Raw genomic sequence first — 11,854 nt, 5'->3', positions numbered from 1 at the left:
TTAGTCCAAAATGTTTCCTTATTCTCTATTGTAGTAAACCTCTACCCTTCATCCACAGACCTTGAATAATCCACTGATCCATTGTCCTATTGTGTGTGTGTGTGTGTGTGTGTTTAATTTCCAAGAAAATGAATCATATAGTATTTAGCTTTTGAGCTTCACTTTTTTCACTTTGCAAAATGTTTTTGAGATTCATTCATGTATTTGTATGTATGATTAGTTTATTCCTCTTTTGCTCTATAGTATTTAATTGCATGGATACATGAAGTCACCAGTTAATGGAAATTATAAGTCTTTATGTTTCACATATAGGTCGAAGATCTATGTTCTTTGGTTCAGAATCTTGCTTATAGAAGTCCATAAAAAATAAAAAACACAGATAAATGGGCTCAAATTAAAACAGGAAAGTTTTGATGGGCTCTAAGAATGTCTTAAGGCTACATAATCTCTAAAGTCTCCAGGAGAAAAGTAAATAAGACTCCTCTTAAATAACAAGACATTCATAAATAAATGCATAAATAAATGAGTAGAAATAAAAAGATAACCTGACTAAAATTTCCTAGAAGTCTATATTTACATAAGGATATAATTCTTGTAGATACACAAAATGATGAAAACTCTTGCATGAACATATATTTTAAAGGCTTAAAAAAAGATTGGTAAAAAGACAGTTCTGCAAAAAATGAACAAAAATGGAATTACAAGTCAAATAAATAAAAATCCAAAAACCTGATGTTGCATCAAAAGTTGTGTTAATAGAACAAACATTAAAAACTCTATCAAAATTCAGAACAATTTTTAATGATGAAAAAGAATTTAATATATCTGGAAAACAAATAATGAAGAGTCCAAAATGTGAAATCTTAGTATTATTATAGGATAGAAAATAAGCAATTGAAAAGAAGAGATAATAGAGAGATCCAAGATGGCCCTTGATAAACATAGATGCTAAAATCCTCAACAAAATTCTAGTAAATTGGATTCAGCATTATGTTAGAAAGATCATAAACTGTGACCAAGTGGGATTTATTCCGGGAATGCGAGGATGGTATAATATATGCAAATCAATAAATGTGATACATCACATAAAAAAATTGATAGACAAAAATCACATAATCATATCAGTCAGTGCAGAAAAAGCATTAGACAAAATCCAACACCCTTTCTTGATAAAACCTCTCAGCAAATTTGGTAATAGAGGGATCATACTTCAACATAGTAAACGCTTTATATGACAAACCTATAGCCAATATCACATCCTCAACAAAATTCTAGTAAATTGGATTCAGCATTATGTTAGAAAGATCATAAACTGTGACCAAGTGGGATTTATTCCGGGAATGCGAGGATGGTATAATATATGCAAATCAATAAATGTGATACATCACATAAAAAAATTGATAGACAAAAATCACATAATCATATCAGTCAGTGCAGAAAAAGCATTAGACAAAATCCAACACCCTTTCTTGATAAAACCTCTCAGCAAATTTGGTAATAGAGGGATCATACTTCAACATAGTAAACGCTTTATATGACAAACCTATAGCCAATATCACACTCAATGTGCAAAAACTAAACTCATTTCCCCTAAGAACAGGAACAAGACAGGGATGCCCACTTTCACCACTCCTGTTTGATATAGTACTAGAAGTGCTAGCCATAGGTATCAGACAAGAAGAAGAAATAAAAGATATCCAGTTTAGAAAAGAAGAAGTAAAACTGTCCTTATTCACAGATGACATGATACTATATATAAAAGACCCCAAAGCCTCCATCAAAAAAACTACTAGACCTAATAAATGAATTCAGCAATGTAGCAGGACACAAAATTAACACCCAGAAATCTGTGGCCTTTTTATACACCAATAATGAACTCACAGAAAGAGAAGTGAAAAAAAAAATCCCATTTACCATTGCACCAACAAAAGTAATATACCTAGGAATAAACTTAACTAAGGAGGTAAAAGACCTATAATCAGAAAACTACAGCACATTGAAAAAGGAGATAGGGAAAGACATAAACAGATGGAAGAAAATACCATGTGCATGTACTGGTAGAATCAACATCATTAAAATGTCCATACTACCCAAAGCAATCTACAGATTCAATGCAATCCCAATTAAAATATCAATGGCATATTTCAAAGATCTAGAACAAACTCTCCAAAAATTCATCTGGAATAAAAAAAGACCCCAAGTAGCTGCAGCAATCCTGAGAAAGAAGAACAAAATTGGAGGGATCACAATACCAGATATCAAGCTATATTACCAAGCCATGGTTCTCAAAACTGCCTGGTACTGGCACAAGAACAGACATATAGACCAATGGAACACAACAGAGAACCCAGAAGTTGACCCAAGCCATTATGCTCAATTAATATTTGACAAAGGAGGCAAGAGCATACAATGGAGTCAAGACAGTCTCTTCAATAAGTGGTGCTGGGAAATTTGGACAGATACATGCAAAAAAATGAAACTAGGTCACCAACTTACACCATACACAAAAACAAACTCAAAATGGCTAAAGGACTTGAATATAAGATGGGAAAACATAAAAAGCCTACAAGACTCCATAGGCAGCAAAATAGCAGACATAGTTATAGCAATATCTTTACAGACACAGCTCCTAGGACAATGGAGACTAAAGGGACTAAACAAATGTGACTACATCAAAATAAAAAAGCTTCTGCACAGCAAAAGAAAACATCAACAAAACAATAAAAAAGCCCACTGGATGGGACAACATATTTTCCAATGATATTTCAGATAAAGGTTTAATATCCAAAATTTACAGAGAACTCATACAACTTAACAAAAGGAAGATAAACAATCCAATCAAAAAATGGTCAAAGGATCTAAATAGATACTTTTCGAAAGAGGACATACAGAAGTCCCAGAGACATGAAAACATGTTCAAAGTCACAAATCATCTGAGAGATGCAAATCAAAACAACAATGAGATACCATCTCACATCTGTCAGAATGGCTACCATCAACAAATCAACAAACAAGTGCTGGCAAGGATGCGGAGAAAAAGGAACCCTCATGCACTGCTGGTGGGAATGCAGACTGGTGCAGCCACTGTGGAGAACAGTATGGAGTTTCCTCAAAAAGCTAAAAATGGAACTTCCATTTGACCCAGCGATCCCACTTCTAGGAATATATCCCAAGAAACTAGAAACACCAATTAGAAAGGATATATGCACCCCTATGTTCATAATTCAGCACAAGTCACCATAGTTAATATTTGGAAACAGCCTAAGTGCCCATCAGTAGATGAGTTTATTAAAAAACCGTGGTACATCTACACAATGGAATACTATGCTGTGGTAAAAAAAAGGAGTTCTTACCATTTGCAACAGCATGGATGTTACTGGAAAGCATTATGCTAAGTGAAATAAGCCAGTCAGAGAAAGATAAATATCACATGATCTCACTCATTTATGGAATATAATGAACATAAACTGATAAACAAAAACAGATCCAGAGACAGAGAAACATTGATCAGACCATCAAACTTTAGAGGGAAGGTAAGGGAAGATGGGGGTAAGGGAGAGAGATCAACCAAAGGACTTGTATGCATGCACGTAAGCCTAACCAATGGACACAGACAACAGGGGGGTGAGGGCATGAGTGGAGGGGCATGGGAGGGTAATGGGGGGTAAGAACATATATGTAATGCCTTAATTAATAAAGAAATTAAAAACAAGGAATAAATTAAAAAAATAAACAAAGGACAAATGCTGGCGAGGATGTTGAGAAAAAGGAACCCTGGTGCACTGCTTGTGGGAATGCAGACTGGTGCAGCCACTGTGGAGAACAGTATGGAGTTTCCTCAAAAAGTTAAAAATGGAACTCTTATTTGACCCAGTGATCCCACTCCTAGGACTATATCCCAAGAAACCAGAAACATCAATCAAAAAGGATACATGCACCCCTATGTTCATAGCAGCACAATTTACAATAGCTAAGATTTGGAAACAGCCTAAGTGCCCATCAGCAGATGAGTGGATTAGAAAACTGTGGTACATCTACACAATGGAATACCACACTGCTATAAAAAGAAGGAACTTTTACCATTTGCAACAGCATGGATTGAACTGGAGAGCATTATGCTAAATAAAATAAGCCAGTCGGAAAAAAATAAATATCACATGATCTCACTCATAAGTGGGATATAATGATCAACATAATTGGATGAACAAGAATAGATCCAGAGACAAATGTCACTGGAGGGGAAGGGTGGTAGAGAGCAACCAAAGGACTTGTATGCATGCATATTAGCATAACCAATGGACACAGACACTGGAGCTATGTGGGCTTGCCTGGGGTGGGAATGGCTGGGGGCGGGGGTCAATTGGGGAAAAAGGAGACATATGTAAAATTTTAGACAAAAAAAGATACCACTTTAATAAGAAAAAATAAAATAAAAGACTGTGGACCATAATTTCCACCCCCTACTCTCCATAAAAGAAAAGATAATACATGTCTACCTGGAAAAACAGATTGTATAAGCAAGATAAAATTATAAATTTAGATTTAAAAATAGATGATAGATAAAGATAGAGACATATAATGTTAAACTATGACGAACAATGGGTAATAGTTATTAAAGATAAATGTCAGATTGAGTTGAAAAATTTAAAAGAACTATTGGTTCCCTTAATTAAAATATAGAAAGCATTGCTTTGTAAGTATTGAGAATGGCTTATTGTTTACATTAACAAAATACATAAAACTTTTCAAAAAATTTCTGACTAAAATTATTGAGAGATGATAAAATATTTTTTAAAATTAGAGATACCATAATTCTAGCTAGAATTGGCATTTATTTATTTAACAAACATAATGAGTATTACTCTGTGTCATATAGTGCAAGAGGCTTTGAGACCAGTGTATTGAAGAAATCACAGCTACTACATTCACTAAGCTTACATTGCAATGTAAAACCGATTAAATCATTGATATTTGTATGTGTATTTATATTTATATGTAAGTCTGTAGGGGTATGTGTATCATAGTAGTTATATTTTTCTTAAAAATTAATTCAGATAAAGAGATAATTATGAAGCTGGAATTTAATAAATTGAATTTAAAGCAATAAAATGCCATGCTTTTCACATCAGATTGTCTTAATGATATTTGCATTGTTAAAAGAACGTTTTGTAACTAATCTATATATATAACAGCCTAAGCGACTGTCCAACCATTCAACCGTCTGACTGGTAGCTATGATGCACAATGACTACCAGGGGGCAGATGCTCAAGGCAGGATCGGCCAAGCTGCAGTGACTTGGCAGCTGCAGTTCTCGGTGACACACACGAAACCAGAAATAAGGGAGCCCCAATCTGGGGTGCGTCATCCAAGATCTGTCCTCTCGCAATCCTGGACCCCTCAGGGGATGTAGAGAGCTGGTTTTGGCCCAATCCCTGCATGCCAGGCCAAGGGACCCTACAGGTGCATGAATCCATGCACCAGACCTCTAGTCTACTATAAATGGTTATTTTCTGATAATATATTTATGGTTAGTCTTGAATTCCTTGATACTGGCAATTAGAAATTTCAATGGAAGGAAGTTTTAATAAATTTTTACACTATATAAATTTCAAAATTAGTATGTAAATTTCAAGTTGAAATTTTTACATAGAATTTATAATTAACTTACTTAATAGTTCCATAATTTTCAATTTAAAGAATAGCTTTATCATTGCAAGAAATATTTTACATTCAGTAATATTAAAGTAGGCAATCCTTTACTAAATATAAAGAATTATGCACCAGGCAATTTTTCAATAAAAACTTTTTATAATCATTGGTCGTAGTACTATTCTAATAGACAAATTCTAACACTTCAAATATATATATTGAATATTGAATCAGGAGTTACACAAAATTTTCTCTATTTCCGAATTTAATTTGTTTAATCTGTAGTCACACATTCAGAATAGAATGAATTATTTAGCAATCACTTTGAATTAAAAACAAGAAAAATACTGAAAATATTCACTTTCTATGAATTCTGCAAGGATTCTGTTTGCTGATGTGTTGTGAAAATTTTCTTTTGTATCATTCATCAAAAATATAAGTCCAGAAAATACAAATATATAATTCTAAGGACAAAGAGAATTCAACTTTGGCATCTATAGAAAACATACTGAAAATAAAATGTACCAGATTCCAATTGTCTAGTAGGAAAAATTAGATAAAAATAATAGAACAATATTTGAACTTTGCTTGCTTCATTTTTTTAATGTGAAGGAAACAATACTTAATGTGGAACATAATCTACTCCCCCCTGCCCCCCAAAAAAAGAAGAGATAATACATGTCTACCTGGAAAAACAGATTTTTCAGGTAAACCGATCTCGAGTTTTATCTTTATATATTAGTCTCTCAATTTTTACTGTATTTTGATGTTGTGCCTATCTACTAACTATATCGTGCCTAAAATGTGCATTCAATATATTTTTACTATCAAATAAAATATTTAAGTAGGTCATTTTTTATACTGTGGCCTTTTCCTCTTGCTATTTCCTGCTTCTTCACAAGTTTACATATAACTGGATTATATTGCCTTGCCATTTATTCCAGTAAAAATAAAATAACATTTGTCTGGCCAGCATGGCTCAGTTGCATCAACCTATGAACCAGGAGATCATGGTTCAATTCCTGGTCAGGGCACATGCTCAGGTTGTGGGCTCGATAGCCAGTAGGACGCATGCAGGAGGCAGGCAATCAACGATTCTCTCATCACTGATGTTTCTATCTTTCTCGTTGTCTACTCTTTCTCTGAAGTCAATAAAAATATATTTTTAAAAATATTTGTCCATACACATATGGGTTTATTTTGGGTCTCTCAATTCTGTTACATTGGTCTGTGTGTCTTTCTGCCAATACTGTGCTGTTTTGATTATTGTATCTTGGTAATTTGATGTGAGGGAATGTGATACCTCTGACTTTATTCTTTTTCTCAGGATTGCTTTGGCTATCTGGGGTCTTTTGTGGTTCCAGATCAATCTGTTGATTTTTTTGTTCTATTTCTTTTTAAAATGTTATTGGGACTTGGATGGGTATTGCATTAAATCCATATATTGCTTTGGGTAATATGACTGTTTTTAACTATGTTGGTTCTTCCAATCCATGAGCATGGATTATCTTTGCATTTCATTGTGTCTTTTTCATTCTCTTTTTATAATGCTTTGTAGAAGTCAGTATACAGGTATTTCACACCCTTTATTTCTAGGTATTTTTATTTTTTCGTGCAATTGTAAAAGGAATTGCTTTTTCTGTTTGTTTGGTTTTTGAAATTTCATTGTTAGTGTATAGGAATGCATTAAATTTTTGTACATTGACTTTGTATCCTGAAACTTTACTGTATTTGTTTATTGTTTCTAATAGTTTTTTTTGGTGGCGTCTTTAGGGTTTTCTATATAAAATCATGTCATCTACAAAAAATGACACTTTCACTTCTTTTTCAGTTTGGATGCCTTTTATTTTTTCTCTTGCTTTATTGCTTGGGCTAGGATTTCCAAGACTATGGTGAATAAGAGTGGGGAAAGTGTTCCTCCTTGTCCTGTTCCTTAGAGGGAGCTTTCACTTTTTCACCTTTGAGCATATATTAGCTGAGGGTTTGTCATATATGGCCTTTATTAAGTTGAGGCACTTTCCTTCTATACCCATGTTATTGAGTGTTTTAATCATAAATGGATGTTGCACCTATTGATAAGATCATAGTATTTTTTCCTTTATCTTGTTAATGTGGTATATTACATTGATTGATTTGAGTATGTCGAACCACCCTTGTGCCCCTGCAATGAACCCCACTTGATCGTGATGTATTCTTTAATGTTTTATTGCATCTGATTTACTAGTATTTTGTTTAGAATCTTTGAATCTATGTTAATCAGCGGAACTGGTCTCTTAGGGTTTCTGTGTGTGTGTTATCCTTGCCAGGTTTTAGTTTTGGTGGTGTGGCCAAGCAGTCTAAGGTGCTGGGTTTAAACTCCTCATTGTTCTTTGTACTATACACCTCTCTGATGTTTAATGTTTTTAAAAAAATAATTTCCCAAGGATACCTAATTAAAATTATTCAACTCAATTTAGAGTGTATTCATCAGTAGCATTCCTCTCTAGAGACATTTTCATTCCATTTCCTTGCAAGAATCCCCTGTGACTCTTTTGAGAAAAAAAATAAAATAAAACCACTCTGTTTTCAAAACAATAGTTAGAAAACCACGGTTCCTGATGGCAGGTAAAGAATGTAAAAAATATATATATCATTACCTATCTTTCTTTTACTAAATTTACTAAGATCAAGTAAGATTTTTCTAGCATTTAAGATTAAAATGTTATTTTTATGTAAACTTTGGAAAACAAGAGCTAACTAAATGCTTGGCTTTGGATTGTACAACTGCAGATAGTTCTTTATATTGTGAGAATTTTCTTTCTCACAAACTTTTACTCCTATGCCATGAAGCTCATCTCTTCTCCATAGCTGTTATTTCTTGATTTTAAGTCATTTTTGAGCTCTCTTCTTATGAACTAAGAGCTTTACTTAATCAACAAAATACAGAATTTTTTCACCTCTATTTACAGATATCACTACTAAATATTTTCTTGATCCCACATTTTTCTTTTTCTTTTATGTATTTAGTTTTTTAGGCAGTGTTACCCACATTCCAAGAAAATATAGCCTCTGATTCTGTTGAGTCATTAGTTCAAAATTTAAGACAGGGCTTTCTTTTTGGTCTTTCAGACTTAATATAGATTAACTACTTGAAACTGCCCATAGAGCTTTAGCCACAATGTCACCAACTCTTTTTTTAAATTCTTTATTGTTTAAAGTATTTCATATGTCTCCAAATCCCTCTCCCCCATTACCTCTCCCAGCCCCCAGAACATACCCTCACACCCCACCCCCTGCAAGTGTCTGTGTCCTTTGGTTATGCTTCTATGCATGCATATAAGTCCTTTAGTTGATCTCTTAACACCCGCCTCCCAACCTTCCCTCTGAGGTTTGACAGTCTGTTCCATGCTTCTCTGTCTCTGGATCTATTTTTGTTCATCAGTTTCCTTGATCACAAGTTGCAAGTTTTCTTGAATACTTTGCTTACAGTCTGAATGTAGCACCTTTTACTAGCAACTGGGATTATGTCACCTTTGTATCAGGACCTCCTTACTTCAAGAACAATTTTGTACTGGACTTATTCTTCCATATGTTCCATCTCACTCTATGCAACCAGGATCATCTCGCCAAATTCCACCAACACACTATATAAGTATGTTATTACATAAGGAAATCAAAAGCAGAAACAAGTTGTGAAATCTATTAAATGCTCCAAAATAAGCATCGAAGACTGACAATTAAAGTAAGGCAACAGAGTGTTTGGGTTTCAGCAATCAAATTGCTACCACAGGGTATTATATTATTATAAGAATTTTTTTCATTTCTCACCTAATTTATTTTTTTTCTTTTTCTAATCAGCTTATAACTTAGATCCCTTAACTTTGGCTGTTAGACATAAATCTCTTCTAAAAAGCAATAGGTTATTGTGTGTGTGTGTGTGTGTGTGTGTGTGTGTGTGTGTAGTTTTTATGGTCCCAATTCTTTTGTCGTTATTAATTATCTATATAGGTAGGGCTGACATGAAACATCCTGAGAAAATTGTGGGGAAAAAACTCTCTAAAAAACTAAACTTTATAATGTTTCATTTTCAAAGAATGATTAGAACATGTGGTCATTGGTAAAATATTCTAATAAAATAACTATAATATTTTGCATTTCATACCTAATTTTCATACACATATGGACAAATTTTAAGAGAAAGTAAAACACATTTGATAAGAATGTTTTTATTTCTTTTAAATATGTTTTTATTGAGTTCAGAGAGGAAGGGAGAGAAAGAGAGAGAGAGAGAGAGAGAGAGAGAGAGAGAGAAACATCAATGATGAAAGAGAATAATTAACCAACTGTCTCTTGCACACCCCTTACTGGAGATCAAGCCCACAACCCAGGCAAGGCCCTGACTGGGAATCGAACTGTGACGTCCTGGTTTATGGGTCAATGCTCAACCACTGAGGCCACACCAGCTGGGAAAATATATTTTTCTTGTACAGATGTGTTTATTAGACCTATCAAGTGACTCACTTAACATTAAATGGTTAGTGATCTATAAGGCAGATACTAAGTATAACTTTCTTTATCCTGGCTCACATATGTTTTCAGAATTCAGTAAAACTTGGTAGCTGATTTATTGGCCCATTATATTAAATACAGTATTTCTGAAGCCAGCAGAGGTGTTTTTTTTAAAAAGTAATCCTGTACTCACCAAATCATTGTTTTTTGTTTGCATTTACAGATGTGGAAGAAATTAACAATAAGAAATGAAAAACCAAACATCTGTAAAAGAGTTCATTCTTCTGGGATTAACAGATGACCCACAGTTAAATGCTTTAATTTTTCTATTTCTATTTTTCACATACATACTGAGTATAACTGGAAACATGACAATTATCACCCTTACTCTGATAGATTCACACCTCAAAACCCCCATGTATTTTTTCCTTAGGAATTTCTCTTTCCTAGAAATCTTATTTACCACAGTTTCTATTCCTAGATTCCTGGTCAGCATTGCAACAGGAGATAGGACCATTTCTTATCATTGTTGCATGGCCCAGGTATTTTTTCTCATTCTCCTTGGTTCAACAGAATTTTTCCTTTTGACTGCTATGTCCTATGATCGGTATGTGGCTATCTGTAAGCCACTGCACTACACAGTAATAATGAATAGCAGAATCTGCAACCAGCTTGTAATGAGTTCTTGGCTGGCTGGATTTCTCATTATCTTCCCACCTGTGATCATGGGACTTCAACTGGATTTCTGTGACTCCAACATCATTGACCACTTCACCTGTGACTCTTCTCCTATGCTACTGATCTCCTGCACAGACACAGCATTCCTAGAGTTCCTGGGCTTCTTTCTGGCGGTATTCACGCTCATGGTAACCTTAACATTAGTGATTCTTTCCTATGTATTCATCCTTAAAATGATTCTGAGAATCCCCTCTGCTGAGCAAAGGAAGAAGGCCTTTTCCACTTGTTCCTCACACATGATTGTTGTCTCTATTTCTTATGGCAGTTGCATTTTCATGTATGTCAAAACTTCAGCAAAAGAAGGAGTGGCTTTCACCAAGGGTATAGCAGTGCTCAATACCTCTGTTGCCCCAATGCTAAATCCATTTATTTACTCCTTAAGAAACCAGCAGGTAAAGCAGTCCTTTAAGAACTTGGTCAAAAAATGTTTCTCAAATAAATTTTCATCATAAATTTATGGCCTGAACTTTATTTAAATGAAACCATATGCCTAACATAATATTAATATTTTTATATTTCTCCATCCACTGCTATACTTACTTTTCCTTCCAATATTATTATCTGTTTATAATATTTTGACCTCACTTGGCTCAACTATCTTAAAATTTACATGCCCTAAAATGTTTCTGAGTGTGATTAATTTGTTGTTTCATAGATGATAATGACATTTCTTAAAAATGCCAGAATTTAGTTTTCTTTGGGCACTAATCAAAAGTTAAATATAGTTATCACCAAGGAATTCTAAAAATATATTTCTCCCAGTAGATATGCACAGAGTATTAAAATAAGATTTTCTGGAGATAGTCTCCTTAATCTAATGTCCTTATATTTGTCCTCATATTTCCCATGGTTTTTACATTATGAATATTCATCTATGCTACTTGGGACAAATATGTTATATCTTCATTGTCAATTCCATCCTTTAATATAACATCTTGTTTAATGATTTTTTTGGACCAAATTTCAATGTTACTACAA

At 33.8% G+C, this 11,854-nt stretch overlaps 1 protein-coding gene across 1 annotated transcript; it reads left to right on the top strand.

The window, feature by feature from the left end:
• The first annotated feature begins 10,386 nt into the window (after positions 1 to 10,386).
• LOC102245474 (olfactory receptor 6C65-like) lies at positions 10,387 to 11,328 on the top strand. Its single transcript, XM_005859414.1, has one exon. The coding sequence runs from the start codon at positions 10,387 to 10,389 to the stop codon at positions 11,326 to 11,328; it is 942 nt and encodes a 313-aa protein (XP_005859476.1).
• The last annotated feature ends 526 nt before the right edge of the window (positions 11,329 to 11,854 follow it).

Source organism: Myotis brandtii, unplaced genomic scaffold, assembly GCF_000412655.1.
Source record: "Myotis brandtii unplaced genomic scaffold, ASM41265v1 scaffold1256, whole genome shotgun sequence".
In the NCBI taxonomy this organism is placed as follows: Eukaryota; Metazoa; Chordata; class Mammalia; order Chiroptera; family Vespertilionidae; genus Myotis; species Myotis brandtii.
Note: the sequence above shows the minus strand (reverse complement) of the source record. Positions and strands in the feature narration are given on the sequence as shown.

Bases quoted from the DNA above. Each gene is read 5' to 3' on its own strand.
- LOC102245474 (XM_005859414.1), top strand. From the start codon at position 10,387: ATGAAAAACCAAACATCTGTAAAAGAGTTCATTCTTCTGGGATTAACA.